We start from the raw sequence: 20,123 nt of genomic DNA, 5'->3' as shown, positions 1-20,123 counted from the left end.
AGTGCGCAAGTCCTGGTCTTTAGGCATGGTTTTAGTAAGGAGGAGGGTTGGACAGGTGGAGGCCCCCCCTTTCCTCCCCACTTGGTGTAGGCAATCGTGTTAGCAGGTGCTCTTCTAAGGTGAGGGACACAACTAGTTTGCCCCAGTGCTTGGCTTGCCCCTTGCTCAAGCAAGGATCATTGACTGTTTGATGTTGTCTCAGACTAGTCATCTTGTTGAAAAGCTATGGTATGTTCTTTGGGATTGTTGGGTGCCTGTTTTATCCTCTTTTATTTATGTAAGCTATGTAAGCACCCAAGGGTGCATCTCTTTGTATACGTATATTTCCATGTGGGCTGGGAGGTAGTTATATACCAATGTAGGCATAATTTTAAAAAGTATCTCTTATTTCAAGTATCCGCTTTATGAAAAGTATGTTATTTTTATTAGAACATAAGAAGTCTAAATAAGGTAGACTATGATCTTAATTTTTCTGAACCCGCTTGCTTTGTGATGCAAGTTAGTTGGGCTCATATCTCCATGGAGTCGTTTCAAACATCTTGTGCCTCTAAAGCATTTTTTTTCCTTCTGTGTCCTCCATTTTAGTTCTCTCCTCTCTATTTGTGTACTGAACTTCAGCAGTTTTGATAAAGGAGTGTCATTCCACTCTCCAGTTATATTAACATTAGATTTATATTAAAAAGATGTTAGTGGGTCATAATGCATTGAGCTTTTTGTTTCCCTAAGCCATTGCTAAGTCTTGTCTAAATGAGGTATGTTGGTAACATAACTGTAGCCTTTGTAAACCAATGCAGGAAAAGAGACTTCTTTAGTATTTTAGAATATAGTAATAATTATAATGGAAACTTGTTTGAAAGTCAAATTGGAAAATGTTTCTACATATGGAATTTGCTACTTTGATATTATGGCATACACTTCCTTACCATAGTAAAACATTTTACTGCCAAATTGGTATTATTTCAACTCTGATTTCTTTAGTGTGCCTTGAAATAGTTCATATGCTAACAAATATTTTTAAAGGAATTGTGTAGATACTTTTATTATTTTTGGAAGCTTTTTCTTACCTTTTATTGCTACCAATTTTTTTATTCTTTTTTTTATTTTTTGAAGTTGACAGTACATCTTAATTTTTTGTTTTGATTGCCTTACTGGTTTCCTTCTCAGAATAACAACAATGACCATGCAGCTATGTCGGTAAGTAGATGCAAGATGAAGAAAAAGCATGTGAACTGAAAAACTATGAACTGCCTGCAGGCTTATTGCTTCCATATTTAGGCAATTAATAAAAAAGGCCCTTCTGTTTGCTGGTGACTTGCTGCGTCCCGTGTGTGATTGCATGCAGGAATCAAGTTGGTGACTAACCTTGGTCTTCTGTACACTGGGACAGCAGGAGTCCTAAAAATATGTGGGAGCTCGGTAGGGTGTGCACCATGAGCACACCCTACACCAGGAGACCTTTTGAAAGCGAGGTCAGGTATCAAAAATGCAACTCTGAGACATGCATACAGAGTATGGGGAATCCAAAAAATCAGAGATTCTGTGAAAGTTGCATTGATCCTGTGCTGCATCTGCCTAGGGTCAAGGGAATGTCTGCATTCAAGTAGTTTTTGTTTTTTAGAAGATGATGGATTGCATTTAAGAATTATTCTAAGCCATGATTATTTGCAAGTCACCAATTTTTGCATAAACAGTTTATTTTGATTCAGCAGAAGCATTTCCATGAATGCTGAAATGAATGAATGCTGAGAATGTTGAAATTTATACTGTCCTGTTAGGAGTGACTTCTGATTATGGAATTTCTGAACCAATTTTTCCTAATTTTATGAGAATGTATAATTTCAGTTTACCAACTTCTATGTGGTTGACCCATACATTCATTTTTAAAATGAACAAATGTATAAGGTACTTATACTGGAGAAAGTGTTGGGATTGATATTATGTAAGATGTATTTTTTTATACTTAAAATTGTATTTTCTCAAGGGAAAAAAGTTTAATTATTGTTAATTTTAATTTAATGGTACTGATTTGGGCAGCAGCTTTGGAATTTAGTATCTAGCTCGTGCACAGATCTGTTCTCATAGTCTTGCATTCAAAAAAGCGTAAACTTAAAAGGTGAACAAATACAGTGTGGTCATTCTGTCCTACAAGTAAAAGCGCCAATCTATATTAAATCAGTTGTTGATAGTTACAATAAACTACCAAAAGTTATAGCAGGAGTTAGTAGTTACATAGTAGTAAAGTAATTATATAGAACTAAAGCCAAGTATATTAATTTCAAGAGACAATAGTAAGATCAGTGTTGTTGTCTGGGTTTTCTTGCCATGTTTTGCAATAGTGACATAGGCTGCTTCAATTACTGTATTTATCCATAGTGCAGTTCAGAACCCAGCATCAAGACAAATAGATTGTTTTGAAAATAGCACAGCCCACTTACAACTAGATGTCACAAAGAAAGAGAGATTCTTATTACCCTAATTTCCAAGGAAGATGAGTGTGGATCCGAAGTAGTTTGTGTTGGAGTATGTAGGGAGCATCTATAAAGTTGAACATCATCCTTTATGTCATGGATTTTCTTCCTGAGTGCCAAAAAATACATTGGATGTACAAAAAAATAGTATCATTCTTACTTTCCAACTTCCTTTTGTTTTTTGATTGTTTTCACAGTTTCTTAGTTGTTTTTTTTTAAGCATGCAATCTAAATTTACTCTTCCTAGATAGAATCCTAGATACAAAAAGAATTACAGATTACTTTCAGCTAGGTATTTGTGACTGTTTGCAAATTGCCACTTGGGAATTTGGGGCAAAATTACAGAAGTGAAAGTAAACGTAAATCCTAAAAAAATCATCAGTATTTTTTAATATTCCTGGTTTCTATCTGTAATATAAAAGTTGGATTTTAGTCATGTTGTTAAGCAAAAAACATGTTTTATTTATAATGACTGGTGAAATCTGTATGTTTAGTTTCTTTGCAGGAAGCTTTTGGTTGCTTCCGTCACTTCATATTGTTAAATTAATTCTTAAGCTTATTAGCTTTAACATCTAAGTTTAGTTATTTCCTTTTATGCTGAGGATGGCAGTTTGTGTTATTTTATTGTTTCTGTGATTGGCAGTAAAAGCCTAATTTCACAACTTGCACTGAGGGTGAGGGGGTGGTGGTTTTCTGCAGCTATATTCAAAAACTGTCAATCAGAAGCCTCCACAGGCTACTTAGAGAATGGGTTTTCTTAGTTATTTCTCTAAATGCCGCTTCATGCTGTCTTTGATTGGCACAGCCTGGCAGGGAGGATGGATGAATCTGTCACCGGCCGGTTAATTGTGTTGCTGGTCTCAGCCTGACATCAGGTCTTTGACTCTTAAGTGGCTCAATACAAAACAAATTAGCAGATTGTAGTCATATTTCTCATTCTATATGCCTTGACTTTGCTGAATGCAGTCCATAAATCATATTGACTGACACCATAGTGAATGATGAAAGCTGCTTTTGAGACAGCTAGCGTGGGTCTTAGAAAGCAGGACCGTGAAGGTGCCATGGAAGGATGCATATGGCTGACCCTTTGGGAATTTCCTAGGAGCCAAATGTCTCTTTACCACAATTGTTCTTAGGAGAAAAGCTTTTGGGCCCTATAAAAAGGGATTTAATATGTCAGCAGATTCTCTTTGCAGGCTCCTTTGAAATATAAGAAGTTTGTCTCAGGGTTTTCTCTTCTTACAAACTTGTATTTCAGCAAAATGTGGAGGCTGGGTTTAAAAAAAAAAAAAATTGCCTTTAACACTGTTAGCAGGTGTTTTTGCTTATAGAATAGGGTCCTTGTTTCCTAAACTTTTACATTGGCTGGGTGGAAGAAAAGGTTTTGTGGATAGCAGCAATTAACGTAGGCGCAGAGGAGATAATAGCAGCGTGGCCAAATGGGAGGCGATACTGGAATGAATGCGGGAGGGCTGCTGAATCTCTGCGTGCTACTGAATATCCCTATTTAATTGCTAGATAGAGCAACTGTTGCCACCCTCTCTAAAAAGAACAGCTGACAAACCCTGACTATTAAGAATGTCTTAGCTTTAAAACTAGCTGAGACTTGTTTCTTTCTGGAAAAGAAACATCATGTTAGCATTTTCACAAGTCTTTGCCTTTTTTTCTCTTCAAAATGCATTGTGGGAAAAAAAGGCAAATAATTGATTACTTGGTAGATGGTAGAGACTTCAGGGGATATTTAGTTAGAACTCATTTGTCAAGCATTAGTTTGAAGTGGCCTTCCATGATTTTGAAGAAATACTTTTTCTTCATTCTTTTCTAAATGTTGTACATCCAACGTATTTTGAACTTGGAAGCACTGAATTTTGAGAATAACAGTAAAGTTTATGTTTTTAGAAGTTATAGCTTTTAAAAAGATATAAACTTCATAGATTTGTTTCATTTTTCCATAGTTTTACAAAAATCAAATCATCCTATTAAGTAAACATTATATATAGTTAACTTATATTATTTCTTGATGTATCAAGTGAACAATAAGCCTGTAGTTCAAGTTGCATAGTTGGAAATAGTTAAAAAAAAAGGATGTTTCCATTTAATGACATTTTTAAATAAGCATTACATGTTCAAATATTGATACTTACGTAAAGTCCCGATGACTATTCCCGTCTCATTTCTGTTTTGTAACCATTATCTTGTGCTCCAGTACTATTGATATTTGCCAGACTGTAACAATTAAGAACAGATGCTTACCATAAAGATAAAATTCTGTCTTTTATTTGTAATAATAGTGGAGTACACTTTGTTTGCATATAAAATAAATTGAACGTTAAAATTTTTTTTGACAACCTATTAATCTGCTTGAACTTTTATTACATTATAGTGGCACCATAAATAGGACATGGAGCTGATTTGATGGAGCAGTACATTAAACTGAAATGCACTAGTTGTTCCATTAAATCAAAATGACATTTCCATTAAGTATTTCAAACCTACTACATTGTAATTAAATGAACTATGGCCCATTGATTTCTCCTCATCACCCCCCTTTTTCTGCCTTCCCCCCCTTTTTTTTTTTTTGCCATTCATATTGATATTGTTCTGCTCGGGGAATAGAGCTGCATGTCTCCCAGTGTAATTACCATTGGGTTTGGGAGACTTTTAGGCATGCTGTTCTTGCATTGTTTCCTACATTCCTTGTTGTCAGTTCATCTGTTTTGGTCAAAAATGTTACTTGCTTTTCTGAGATTTTTCAATTAAGGAACTGACATTTTAGATATGAAGCTCTTTACAGCTCAAGGTGTGTTAATGCTAAGGAGGTATTAGCAAAGATCATCTAATGTTTCAGTTTGACATGTGAAGAAAATGAACATTTTGCATTATATTGCCTACATTTTAATGGTGTGCATTATAGCAAATAGTTTTAAAAGTACAAAACTGTATTTGTGCATTATATGCACATCAAAATTAAATGACATGAGCATGTTGTCTTATTTAGGGCAAGATCTAGTCCTTTGGATTGTAGACCAGAACTTTCCTAACTTTTTGGAGCAGGGAATTCCCTCATTTTTCACCGATCCATACACATCTTTATCATCCAACTCTTATTTGAAATCACTGCTTATTTATTATGTGTTTCTGTGATCCACTTGATCATCCTGACTTTACAGAAAACAGTTGGGGAACCATTGCTTTAGAGAACAGGTGTCATCACTTTACTAATGCATAAAAGTAAAATAATAGTGGTTTGCGCTCCAGTAGATACATTAAATAACTATATTTTTTCATATAAGAATACTAATAATTACCCCATGTATTAATGGATATTATAATATATAACCCACTTGAAAAGCATGGTTACTAGATATACAGAGAATCATGTAACTGCATTAAAAGCCAAGATCTCCACGCTCTAAGAGACTGCAGCATTATGAATAGTGTTGCCATCTAATCGTGTATCTGGTCTTCACTGGTTTGCTTTATATGGAAATATTTTCAATTTTTTAAACTTCAATTAAATTTTAATGATTGAGCAGATTAATAGCTGATTTCATGCTGTGTTTTATTGATCTTAGTCTTCAAAAAGTGACTGTTTCAATCACACATTGTGAAGAGGAATGTTAATAACTAGATTTTGATAGGAAAATTATTTCTGTGCTATACAGCAGAGGGCTATATTTTGTTTTGCAAATAGTTCATTACTAGCTTTTAAATACCTGAAAGGACGTGGGAATAACTTGAATATTTTAAATGATTTAGCAGCAAGTTTTTAGGTGCAATTCTAACAATTAGGTGCAATAATTAGCACAAGCTGTTAAAAGAAATGTCCTAACTGAAAGCAATGGTTTGGTTTTATATGAAGATATTTGTTTTATTTTTTACTGGTTGTCGTGAAACATATGCAGCATATTGATTTCCATTCTTGCTTTCATTCTGTTCGGGTAGAAGAAATCCACCAAGTTGTTCACCTGCTTCAGCAGCTTATGTTCTCATTATGCTCTTTCACATTTGGAAGCATATCTGTATTTTTGAAGACTGTCAGATATAAATCTGGAAGATATAGCAGTAATTGTTTGAAAACTCTTTCAATTTCAACTCCCCAGTTGGTGTAAGAGAGCCAAAGGTAACATGTCAAAGAAATAACAGAAACACTCATCTAAGAAATAACAGAAAGTCTGATCGCTGTTCTTCTAAGTGCTGCATCATTAAGACTTTGAATGTATTACAAAATCACATCAGATAAGCTGTTCTTCAGTGCTGTATCATTTGCTTCTGTCCTAAAATTTGTTGGTCTCTCTATTAGGGAAAGGTGGCCCAGACAGCTTGCATGTCAGCCTGCCAGCATCTCTCCACATCCCTAATGCAGATGCTACTGGACAGTGAATTAAAACAAATAAGCATGGGAGCAATTCAGCAGTTTAATTTAGATGTGATACAGTGTGAATGTAAGTAGATGTTCCAGTATTCCTGTCTGTATCTACCTTAACATTGCAAAAAAAACCTATTTAATGTAACATGTATGGTGTTTTCTGTAAACTGTTAAAATTTGGCCCTTTTTAATATAATTTTATTACACTTCAATTTACTGTAAAAGTACATATGATTAAGTATTTTAACATTTCTGGGAAAGTTTTTGATAAAGCCTTTTTTAAACTTAAATGTCTGCTTGAAATATACATTTGTTTTTACTGCTAAGGACTTCATAATTGCTATGTTCAATCAAAAGATGATAACCTAGGATAAAATTGCCCCCAAATAGCATTTGTTACGGTTTTGTAGTTGTGCACCAAAAAAAAAAAAAAAAAAAAAAAAAGATAATTTTAATTTTTACTCTTGCGTTTGTTTATGAAGATGCAAATTTTAACCATGGTGTTATATAGGAAACCTTCCTGCCTTCTGGAACTACCACCTTACTAACTGTGCGTAATAGTAGTATCCATATGAAAAACATCTGGATTTTATTCTTGCTGTTCAAACTACAGCCTCAGAATTATTTTATAAAACTGGTCGAAACCAGCACTGGTTTCAAAATTACTGGCAAATTACTGGCAAAATTACTTTCCTTATGTATGTTAACATACATAAGGAAACTCACCACTACGCAAAAAGCTCTTAATTGTGAAAGGTACTTTTATAACACTGCTGTAGGTTTTAATGCTTGTTTTTGTACTTGATGACTGAGATGCACAGAAAAGACTTACTAGAGGCAATGAGAAGTCCCCAAAAGTCCATCTCACGTCTCATCTCTGGAGTCTTTCCAGGCTTTTCCCTTCTCCTCCCTTGCACTGTTACTTATAATTGCGGTTTCCTTTATCAGTCTTTCTGCCATCCTTGCTTGCTGTACACCAGAAATGTCAGCCAATGAAGGGACCTTAGTAGAATTCGTAATTACGTAATGTGCTAACATTACATTATTTTGAGAGGAAAGGAACTAACTTTGTGTAAGAAAGCATGTTTTGTTCTATTTAACTTGGTCATCTGTTGTTCACCAAAATCATTCTCCACATGAACTCCACAGCACAGTACGACGCGGTGGCGGGCCCATGTACTGAGCCTGCTGCCAGGGGAGCTGCAGTTCGAAGCAGAAACACCATGAACTGCTGACGAGGCTGCCAGTTAGTCCAGCATCAGCATTGCCCTGATACCATGCCCTGCTTCCAGGGTGTGAGCTGCTCATATACATGCGGGGCTGTGACTACAGAAGTAGCAGTTTGCCCAGGACAAGCATGGGATGTCTCACATGGCATTCTCATGCAGTATAGATTTTGATGTTATTTTATTTTAAGGGGAAAATAACTAAAATGTTACCTTTTTTTTCCCACCTCTAAACTAATTTTCATTATTATTTGTGGTAATAGCCTAGCTAAACATTACCCTTCAAATATTTTGGTAAAATCCCCTATGAGATAATTATCTTGTACTTGTGGGAAATGTTCCAAATTTTGCTTGTTCTTTCAAAGACAAAAATAATAATATAGATGAAGGAAGTATGATTTTTTTTCTCATTTTGTCATACCTCAGAATTGGTTAAAGGGATTTTTTTTCCAGTTTCTTCTCCCCAGAGTTGATTTAGCACAGGCAAGGCATGGGAACGTTGGACCAAAATGAGGAAGTTTTGGAAAAGGTAGTAACTTAATAGAGACTGAAAACTGCATGCTTTCAATCATTACATAACTTAGAGCATTGGCTGTACAACTGCAAATATCACAAACTAACTTCCTTTCTTCCTACAAAGCTTTTTAAAGAATGTTAGAAAAAAATAGAAAGATGGTTTTAAACAGAAGCCCTTTGGGGAGTTTAAATCTAATTGTGGAAACTTGCCACAATGGTATGCTACAACAAATAGCATCTTACAATCTGTGGAATAAGGGATTGTCACAAGATTTTGCCTGGAGATTGCTTTGCTGTTGCAGTTTCATTCATAAGGTCCATCACAGGCACATTCCAGACATCACTGTGATGCCTGTGATTTATGTTCTTGCTCATCACCCTCCTCCAGCTTTCTTCTTTGACGTCTTGGGATTAATGGATACAACAGTGACATTTCAATTAGCGCTCAGGCTGTGCAAATAATTCACAAATGTCGGCCAGTTTCCTACTATACTGCATACACGGATTTGACATTTTCCTGGTAGAGGGGAGTATGCTCAGATGCATTTTGAAATAAGTAGTTGTTGAAACGCAGAGAGTAATGACTATTTGAAGTTATATATTTTTTTTTTAAATTTACAATGTTCAAGATGTTTATTTGATTGTATTACTCTGCATTTTTATACTTTCTGGATTGAAATTGGGGAGATATAAATAACAGCAGTAAAATGTGATTATTTGTCAGATTTTTTTTCCATTAAAAAACAATCAGCAATCCAGCAAACAGCCCAACAATCTGTTAATGAACTGTTAAGTCAGTAAGTCCTGATATCCTGCAGTCCTAGCAAACAGGTAGAATGATAAGATAGAATGATAAGAGGACTTCCATTAAATGATGTAGTGGTGAAGAAGGGAAGGAGGTGATTTTGTGGTGTACTCTGGAATTTTTGTTATACTGCCTTTCTATGCAAACTGCCTGACTTTAAGAGGCAGAGCTGCAAATCTGGAAGATGCTGTTCTAGATTATTTGCTAGAGAATAAGGTTGGGAGATTTTTTGTGATGGTTTAAAAAAACAATAGTGATGGTCTTCTCTGTATTAAAGAAGGCAGGTTTTAGCTGCTCTGCTTCTAAGACTCTTCCAAATGTTGCAAAAACTTTGATTCCATGTTATCCCTTTCTAACTGTAGTACTTCTCTACTTTCTCAACATGTTTTGTAGCACGGAGCAGTGTTTTACCTCTGTGTTTTCCACTGTTCTTTGTCAACAATGATCTTCCACTAGCATGATTGAGATTCTTAGAAGAATACCCAGAAAAACAGAATTTATGAGGTCTCATTAAATAAAACTCAAGAGAATAACCCCATGCCTACACACTGGATTACAGTGCCTTGAGGAAGAATGTATTTTGAAGAAGGGAGGCACTTGCCATTTCTTGAAGAGGAAAGTCCAATGTGGCTTGAAGAAAGGTGTAAATAAGAGGAAATGAGCTTTTCAGGGACAGAGATCTCTTGGGGAATTCATGCTGGTTTTGTTAGGGAACCCCAAAGCCAGTGGTAACAAGCCTTTGAACTTTGATAATACTAATAGTAGACCGCTACTGGTAATGTTTAATGTATTTATCAGACTAATTCATCGTTAAATATACTTAATATCATATATATCTATATAACATGAGTACAAAATAATTTTGTGTATATCATTCCTTTATGGAGCTAGCTACTGTGCTTGAAATTGCTTGACGTGGTAGTACTTGAAATCCTTCCTGTATGTCTGTTGAAGTAAAAGAGTAATAGTAAACATGTAACATGTTTACTCTATTTTTTACTCTATAACATGTATGGAGCATTTTTTGTGTTATATTGTAATATAGTTTTCCATACTTGTGGAAATAGCAGAAGAAGAAAAGAATCTTTTTTGAGTGATGTTGACTTATCCAGAATTAGATTTCCTCATATTTTTGTTGTAATCTTTAAAATTCAGAATATAAGTTTAAGGAGACGTGGAGCTTCAATTTAAGATGCCATCCAGACCTAGATGCCTAATATCAGCATTTTACTTAATAACTAGTTCATAAAATGTAGTGGCTGAAAAAATTGCTAGTGATTTTTGTAATTTACGTAAGTTTTGTAGTCTGCGCCCATGTTTTAACATCTGCGGGTTGTGAGATAGGATGAAGTGGCAGAACAAGGTTTATTTTAGTCAGCACCCTGCCTCATCCAGACAGGAATCTGTGCAAGGATGCAAAGGTTTGCACCCTGCCTATAAGGCAGGAGGAGAGAAGGCCTGAAAGAGCAGGGCTTAGCGCAGAAGTAGTGCAGAGCTGCACTCAATAGGCCCTCCAGGCTAGTCCAACCTAAGACTTCTCCCAATCCCCCTCTTTGACTTGCTGGGCTCATAAGAGTTGCTGTATCCAAGAACAGGATCTTAGCCTGGACCGTCTCCGTTGAGCCTACAGAAAGGTGATCTTGCACAGGCAAGCATGCCTGAAGCCAAGGTCCCCAAATTCTGTTTTTCTTGAAGGAGCTCTCTCTTCTCCTCACCTCCCCTGCCTCGTCTCCCATCGGGGAAGCCAGGTTACGGAGCTCACTTTGGACCCCGCTTCATGAGGCGGCCCCGTACGGGCGCTCGGGCGCAGGGGCCGCGCGGCGGAGCCGAGGGCTGCGCGCGGGGCAGCCGGCAGCCCCTCCATGAGGCTTCCAGCCGTGTTTGCGCAGCTGGGGTGCCCAGCCGGGCTGCCAAGTGGCCAGCGGCTGCCGCCCCAGGCACCCGGCTCGCTGCTTTTCATTGAAAAATACATTGGCATCTTTGCTGTTCAGACTTGGAGTCAAGATTCCATGCTAGGAAGGGAAGGAAAACTGTGCTAATTTATACATAATGCATATGTACATGGATTCACATATATCCTATCTAAAAAGGGTAATTAAACGACCAAATTGAAATATTCAAAAGAAAACAAGCCTAAGTCATCCTTCCAGTGAGTGAATTTACTATCCATATGTATCTATTACCATCTGACCTGTTTTTCTTATAATAGCTTTTTTATTGTTGTTGTTTTATCCTATTTTCCTTTAATCCTAATTTCTGTGTTATAATAATGAAGAGATTTGGCTTATTGTGGAAACATTCTGTCAAAGATCCTATCTACGTACATGGAAATGTCTATGCTATACCAGTGGAGTGCAGGAAAGCATGTTAACAAAAGCCCTGTGGATATCAGATTTGTGCAAAGCTTATTTTCACCTTAGTTTTTTGAAAACACTAAAGTCCGTCACAAACTAGAGAGCTATTAGTGGTCTGTCTCTATTGAAAAGCATTGAGTGCTGATCTTTGAATTTTTACTCTCATATATTGTAGAAATCCTGAATGTTGTTATGCACTTTAAAACAAACAAACAACTCCTCCACTACCCAAATCCTTTTTAAGCCTGCAATAAATGTAGAGAGGGGATATTTTAAAAAATACAAGTATGACAGTGTTTCATTACTATCTTGAAAGGGACCTTTAGGACAAAGACATTAAGAATGCTAATCCTGTTCTTGTAATATCTTCCTAAAATGCTGTGCAGTCAAAAATATTTAATTAGCCTTGTAAAATTGTTAGCAAAGCTTAAAAGCCCTGAGTGGGGGGGAAAAAACTGTCTGACCTTACCGTAAGTAGATTATCTTTTTGCCCTTTGAACTCTTGGAATTATAATAATGAAACAAATTCTGCTGTAGTCACCTGTCAAAACTGACACCAAATGTGAGAATGGATGTTTATGCTTTTATGATTGCCCCCCTGCTTTCACTCCCCTCGCATGTTGTAAATGTATTTATAATATGAAGTTGGGAATATGGAACAAATATAAAAATTTAATTTGGTGCCTTGTATGCTTCTTGCTTTATAGTTGCCCTGGTAGTAAAAGAGTAAATCAATTTTGTGCTACCTAATACATTAGGATGAATTCCAAACTAGAATAGCCAGACAGTCTATGGAAGAGGCAGATGTTTTCCCTGTGGTAAGTAAATTATCCCACTATAGGAAAGTATCTCCCAGTATAGGGAAATATATAAAGCTACTTGCAAAGATTTATTCTTAACCTTTGTAAAGACTTTACAGATCCCTAGCCATTCAGTTTCCCTACTGCTTGCTTCTCCCATTGGTACCATTATGGAGTGACTGATGTGACTCGGATTCAAGAGGGAGAAGCTGACATCCCTGTGCAGGGTATGAATGGAAAGTCATCCAGGGTCAGGTGCAGCAGACCTCCTGCAAGCAGGGTACAGGCTCTCTTCCCTCACCTGGGAGTTTTAAAGCCCCTTTGGAGAATCCTGTTGCCCATTCCTGCTGGTGGGCTGCCATAGCTGTAACCCCCGTGTGTTTTCTGGGCTCTTTGTTGTGGCGCTTTACGAAGAATTCCCCAGCACAGTGTATGGCTTTCCCTTGTTTTGAACACTGTGTTTGACAAAGGCCACAGTCAAAGGTCCCTTTAAGGAAAGAGCAGTCCCAGTGGATGTGAAATACCTGCAGGAAACAGAGCTTTGATTCATGAGATTTTCATAGAAGAAAGTCGGAAATTGCCTAAAGCTACATCAAATAGTGCTCAAGGGAGGAGGCTTCTGGAAAGAGCGGTTGTTTTCTTCTTCCAGGAGCTTTTGGGCTTCTCCAGAGTGTAGTTCTTAATAGCTTGTATCATCAGTTTCTGACATTTCTTAGTTATTACTTTGTATTCATGTATACCTGATGTAGAGTCTTAGTTTTAATGCGTTTCCTATTTTGTCATTTTACTGAGCAACAGAAACTGAAATCTGTGAGATTGGGACTGTTGCAGGTAATTCCCTAAGCCACCTTCAAACTACATTAAAACCATGAAAAAAAAAAAGTAGTTCTTAAAAGAGTCTATTTTTTGAAGCTTGACAGTTAATGATAGTTTCCTAACTTAAATGAATAGCTGACTTATTTCCTTGACACAAATGGGGTTTTTTGTTGTTGGTTTTTTTTTCTATATTGTATTTTGAACATACTTTTGCCTTCCAATTTTGCCAGTCTCTTTCAAGACTCATAAAGAGCAGAGGTCCATTATCAATAAGCTGGTTAAAGGCATGAAGAGACATTCCAGCTTTGTTCAGACTGTGGCCCTTAGGACTTTCCACCTGTGGCCTGCACATTAAGCTAACTCTCACCTTAGTGTCTATCTTTTATGGCTGTTTGGCTAGAGGTGGGATTTTTATAGAGCAGATGCTGTAACAAAAGCAGCTGTTTAAAAAGATTGTCAGCCATGGAATCGGTATCATTTCAAAATGCTTCAGTAATTGTTCACTTCTGAACAAATATGTAGAGATGTGTATGGTTGTAACGTTATTACTGTTTTAGAATTTTAAGCAATAGAAACAACTTAAGTGTCTTGTTATTGGGGATTAATGGATCTGGAAAATTTGGGGGACATTTTATTGCTTTATTATCAGTGTGAATTAGTAATTGGAATCTATTTCCGTCAAAATAGTTTCATTTTAATGTTCAGTACTATTTATAATGTGTAAAAAATTGATTTGCTGCTTTTTTTTTCCCCCAAAATCTGCATCTGTAATATTTTCAACCTTCCCTTGCAGTGTTTGCTAGTTCTGAGCCTGTGCCGGGATTCCAGGGAGACACCCTGCAGTTAGCTTTCATCGACCTCAGACAAGTAAGACACTAGTTGTTGTTTTTTATCCTGCTAATTTCCCCTTTTGACCAATGCTGAAGTTATTAAATTCAAGAACCTTTCATGTTTTAGCATTCCCAAGTAATTAGTTTTGAAAAGCAGCAGTTATTTCAAGTGCTATTAGTGGCACCATTCCCTATAATTTAGTTATACTAAACTTTTTTCCCCCCAATGTAATGTTACGGGGTACTGTGCTACTGGTGGTACTGAATATAATCATGAATCAATACTGGATAAAATGTTGAATTGTGGTCCTGACAATTTGTAAAGATTCTGTGATGCTTTTTTTCATGACTGTACATGTTACTGTGGTGTGCTGGCCTGGTTCCATTTTGGGCAATTGATCCTCTCTATGGAACTACTCCCTGGAGAGCAGTATTGGGCATGGTATTATTTAGCATTTCCTGTCCTTAACTCAATACATAAAATTTGTTTAAGCAGTTGGAAGGCAGCTTTATTCCAACTGGCCAATCTGTATTCTATGTCAGATTTAATTTTAAATACTTCTGTATTTGGAAGCACTTTTCCATGGTCTTGCCAAAAGGAAGTTTTTTTCCAAACGAACTTCAACTTCTCTTAATTTCACCTAGTTATTTCTATTCCTTGTTCTCTGTAAGTTCTGACATCATGTCCAATCATAAAAAATCATTTTCATAACTTTTCTCTCTTAAAGTAAGTTTTTAGAAAGGATGTATTCTCAAAATTACAAGTGTCATTCATGAAACGAGTCATTAGCTGCAAGTGGAGACACTTTAACTTACTGCAGACTTTGGTGATATTTTTCAGCACTATTATGAGTCTTCCAAAGTCACTAGAAAATAAGAGAAAAGCAGAAAAAAAACCCCATAATTACAAATATAGTTAGGAGGTTTTTGCTTTCAATAGTTTTCTCTCAACAAGATATTAAAAAAAAAAACCACAATTCAGAAAGGAAAATACCTGGGGCAACAGTGTTTTTTAGATAACGTTCTAGTTTCTCCTAATAATTAGAAAGGATTTCAATGAAAAAGTTAAAATGTAGAAGTCTGTGTTAAATTCTCATAGAGATATAACATAGCAAACACTGTCTACAGCAGGATGAGTATGGGCTGAGTGACGAGGATACAGGATCAAGCCCCTAAAACTTGTTAATATGATACCTTATGATACCTGTATATTAGGAGTTCCAGAAGGTCAAAAGTTACAAACTGGTTTGTGAAACAGGCTCTGTCAAACTTAAAATACCAAAAATCTTGCCTGGACTAGCAGCCTTCCTCTTTTGGATTCTTTTTCATTCTTTTTTTATTATCATTTTTAGAAGTGACTAAACACCTTTCAATTTGTACTAAGCCAATTTAGTTGTAGGGATAGGATGTTGAGAGATTTTGGCACCATTTCTTTCCTTTTCCTAAGTGCAATAAATCCTTGCAGAGCCTGCATTTCTTTCAAGGGAAAACATGACTTCCAGCCATGCAGGGGGGCAACGTGTTTGCATACTTGCTCTAGGAAACAAATAATATTTTTGTATGTCTAAGTACCAGACATCGAGCTTGTTGCATAAATAAGGATGATATTGCTTATGATAGCACTCGGTTTATGTTGGCGACTTATATTTAGAATTCTTATGGCACAAGTAACTCTTTGCTCTATGCTATGGCAATCTATTTGATTTCAGGTACTTCATAAACAGCAAAAGCTTGGGCAACTATTTTTATTAGGTTGTTATTTGGACTTATAGATGTAGAATAATCCTAGTTTTGGAGCATGGAGACTCTATATTTTGCGTGCCTCACCAAAACACAGAGGTATTGCTCATACACATTAAAAGCAACATTTGCCATTTAGTAAGGATTTACACTGTTTTCCCTCTCTTCCTTATTTGTGATCCATTTCTATCCTAATAGGATGGATGACAGTTCTTTTCAAGAATACTTAACAAGGCAACAGAGCCTTTTTCAGAAAGTTCTTATAAAAGGTCATGCCTCTGTTTTTTAGTTTGAATTTGATACTTCTTCATGAATTGCAGGATATGAAAGATAAGGAAGTAGGTCCAGTGGTCAGGTTTTACCTGCCCACCCGGACTGTGCCCTGAGGTCAAACTCCTGATATTGGCTATTTGGTACAGAGGAGCTGATGACAGGTAGGGGCTGATACAAGGGGGAAAGCTTGAACCGTATCAAAGCTAAAAGGCAGGAGATTTGGGACTCAGTGAGAGACTGTAGCTAAAAGATGGATCAGCAGGATTGCCCTCTTCGTAAAAAGCAGCTGACCTGCAAGGGAAAAGACTTTATCGTCCTGCCAATCACATACTCGCTAATGGAAGCCAGTTATCTCAACAACAGCTTAGTCTGCCTGTGTTGTACAAGGACAATGTGTGAGATTAGCGAGTACTGGGCAGTAGAATATTGTAGTGCATTTTGCTAAAGTAATAACTGACTTACAAGGAACCAGCTTGTAAAAAGGAGGAACAGCTACACTTGGATAAAAAGGGATAGGGGAAGAGGAAGCTGCTTTGAAAATAATTGCCAAGGATATTTTCTTGGTAACAGTTGCTGATCCTCAGCCTTTCCCTAGGCAATGTGTGAACAGCATGTTGTCTTCCTGCAGGCTCAGTTCTTTCTTTCTAATCTTGATGCTCCTTTCACAGACTTACAAGAGCAGCAATAATAAGGACATAATGAGGAGCTGCTTATGGAAAGAGCATATAGTAGCAGTAGGAAAGAGTATATAGTAGCAGAAATCTCTAAGGGTCAAGAAATCATGAAGGGGCAAGCTTGATGAGCCACCTCTTTCTCTCTACATCCCCTCATTTATTTTTTGTAATATTTAACATTCTCCTTAAGAGAGCTTAGTAATCCGTAGAAATCCTAGTGAATAAAAATGTTTGTGCTGCTCTTTTGGCTGTCATCCTACAGAGATGACCTATATGATGTGGCTGGCCAGTCACAGATAGTTTGCTTGTTCTTCAGTCTGTTTCCTTCTACCAGAAGGAAAACTTTTGTGTGCACAGACTTCTTTCTAATTCCTGTGTTTTGACTATACTCTGCTATATTTTTTTTTTGTTGGTAAAATTAGGCCAGAAATCATCTTTCATTGAAGAAGGGGACTGCCACAATTTCTAAAGAACTTAAAAGCTCATACATTGCATGAAGTAACCTAGAAAAATGATGCAGGATAATTTCACGTTTGAACTGTCTTTTCCATGTGAGTGATTGACTTCAAAGGGAAGAGTCCATTTCAGTTGCCTTGCTCTGACTGGGGTGTACCAAGCGTAGTCAAACCTCGCTGTAGATCATTGCATTCATGGTGGCCAATGGATTTTTTTCCAAAGGATATGTTCAACTGTGCAAGGTTATCCCAGAGCTGGTAAGAGCAGATTATGCTGCAGACCTGGGAAGATGAGCAGTGGGTATACAGTACCAGAGCAGAGTAATAGAGGGCTTTCTTAGAAAGCTACCTGAAATTTCCTGAAAGAACAACCTCAGTGTAAGATTAGTAAAACAGCTCACCATCTACAAACTTGCAGTTCAAGCTAGTTTAGAAGCTACTAAAGGAGTAAGTAAAAAAAAAAGAAAACCCCAATGGATGCATGGTTCTCTACAGCTGCTGTAATTGTGTCATGTCTGTTGTCACCTGTCTTACTGTTTGACCTGAGGTGCATTTGGCCACATGCACCCTTTCACCCCACTTACTTAAAGCCACTGTGGGGCAGGCCAGCTCGGCAAGGAGATTATCAAAGTGGCATGTGATGCTTTTAAGGGAATCTTCTCTCGAAGATGACCCAGCCCACCTGCGACCTACATTGCTCTCTGAAGATAATCTCTTGCTACTGACTATATAGGGAACCTGGGTAAATAGCATTGTTGACCAAAGTGAGGTGAAATGAACTTTGGGGATTTTGCTACCAATTCAGATCTTAGGTCAATTGGAATTAACCTTCAAAAGTAAACAGGTCTTAGTTCCTCCTACTTGAATTAGTCCCTGAGGAAGCTCAGGCTCCTATATGAATTAGTTTTGGCCTTGTTATGATCTTTTCTTTAGTGCTTAAGACTAGGATTACAATGCTGGGATGAGAGATGATATTTTGGGTGTCCTGGACATCTAAACATTGTGAAGAAAAGATCTGAATCTTAAAAAAAAGTGCAATATTCAGGAGAGAATCAATGTAGTGACCAGTGGATAAACATGATAACCTTCTGGTAGCTTGAGATAACCTGTTGTGTTTTGTGTTAATTGTTGTTTTCCTAGGGCAAATTGAATGATTCTTAGCTAACTACCAGTCAGCGAATACCTATTCATGGAATCCATTCATTGTCTGCAGATAAGATTTAAAACATAATGCGATCAGCTAATTAATACAAATTAATTGTAGTGTTGTGTGCAACAGGTGTAATTTTATTTTAAGGAGAAAATTCTTGCTAGTGTCCTAATAAAGTCCTCGGTTTTCTTCTGCTCAACATTGCTTCTTGTTCATCATTAAGAGATGATACCATCCATCTGATCAACTCAAAAGTAACTGTGTAGCTAGAAACCACGGGCCAGATCACTGAGCTTCAGTCCCAGGTATTAGATCATCTGCCCCAAGAGGCAAGTTGCAGCTCACTTTTCCCGGATGTTTTGTTGCAGTGTTTGATTTGAATTCATTTCCTGTGGTCGTAACGCATTTCAGGTCTGGCTTTTTTTCTGGTTTCCCCAGTGTGCAGCACATTAAAGTTCTCACATCTGTGTTCCCTGCAGAGAACTCTGTCAAGCCCTGCTGTAGACCCCAGAGAGTAAGTTGCAGCCTGTTGCCAAAACCATCCATTTTTGGTGCTGGAGAGTCAGGGCTCTAGGGTTTTGCTGAGGTTTCCTTCACAAGCTGCCAGTCCTCACAGCCCTGGGCTTTGAAATCGGTAGGTTTCACCTGCCCATGGCTTCTGCCCCGCAGATATCTTGGCCACCAGAATTTTCTGAGATCAAGAAAACCTTAACAGTATCTTGAGGAATCTTAAAGCTTCAGAGTTTAAAGAAAAAAAAAAAGTAAGCACCTATTTCATAAAAAGTCAGGAATTTGCATTGTTGGGGAGCAAGTAGAATAAAATATTTTCCTGAGGGAAATGGTTACTGAGACTTTTATCTTCACAGAGGCTCTTTCACCATATTTACTGATCCCCTTTTCCCCCATGCACTCCCCAGCCTCTCTGAACAAGCAGAGGAGCGGAGCGTGTTACATCTGTAACATGAAGCCCAGCCTCGGGGTGCTGTGTAATGGGATTTGTGCTTCTCTAGTTTTTCAGTCCAGCGCTACTTATTCAGATAAAGAAAGGAGCTCAGATTTCTGACAGCAGTGAATTGGGAGCTTCACTTCTCTGGATTTCAGGCTACATCCTCAGGTTTCTGGGGAAGGAAACAAGTTTCTTGCTGACCTTCTACTCCAGAAGTTCATTCCACAGGAAAGGGAATGAGTATTGAGGCAAGCTGTGAGCAGAACAGAGACCATTCAAGGCTGCATTTCTCACGTATTTGCATCATACTGGGATAACAGGCCTATATGTAAGAAATCTGCATTCAGAATGATTCAGTTACTTCATTATGGGCTGCATGGTGAATATGTGCTAGTCAACTTGCAGAGAGCATGCAGCATTTTTTCAGAGTGCTGGATTCTTACAAATAAATGGGGATTCTTCATGCTAATGTGAGCATTTATGCATTAAGAACTTACATTTCCCAATGGCAACTCTTTCTTTTGATCTCTCCTCTTCACCTGGACTTTGAAAAGCCTGTAGGTTGGCTCTGATCACAAGCTCTGTGTGTACAGACACTTGTGAGGAAGGTCTCAATCAATGCTCTTTACACAGAAACAAACTAGCTCATCTCTTGGAAAGGATTTATACCTGCCAGCTGGTAAGAGTTAGGAGGCTCTGGA

At 37.4% G+C, this 20,123-nt stretch overlaps 1 protein-coding gene across 6 annotated transcripts in view; it reads left to right on the top strand.

The window, feature by feature from the left end:
* EXOC6 (exocyst complex component 6) overlaps positions 1-20,123 on the top strand; it is an 84,917-nt gene that overhangs the window by 47,482 nt on the left and 17,312 nt on the right. For 3 of the 6 annotated variants that reach the window (XM_026051040.1, XM_026051054.1, XM_026051047.1), the window contains exons 19-21: positions 1,165-1,194; positions 6,772-6,913; positions 14,148-14,221. In XM_026051040.1, coding sequence (XP_025906825.1) covers positions 1,165-1,194; positions 6,772-6,913; positions 14,148-14,221 — 246 coding nt within the window. The remainder of the gene's footprint in view (positions 1-1,164; positions 1,195-6,771; positions 6,914-14,147; positions 14,222-20,123) is intronic. The other 3 variants (XM_026051060.1, XM_026051075.1, XM_026051068.1) reach the window with 1 other exon arrangement.

Source organism: Nothoprocta perdicaria, unplaced genomic scaffold (genome assembly GCF_003342845.1).
Source record: "Nothoprocta perdicaria isolate Ctin4 unplaced genomic scaffold, notPer1 scaffold_111, whole genome shotgun sequence".
NCBI lineage: Eukaryota > Metazoa > Chordata > Aves > Tinamiformes > Tinamidae > Nothoprocta > Nothoprocta perdicaria.
The sequence above is the reverse complement of the archived record's forward strand: the minus strand, read 5'-3'. Positions and strand labels throughout refer to the sequence as shown.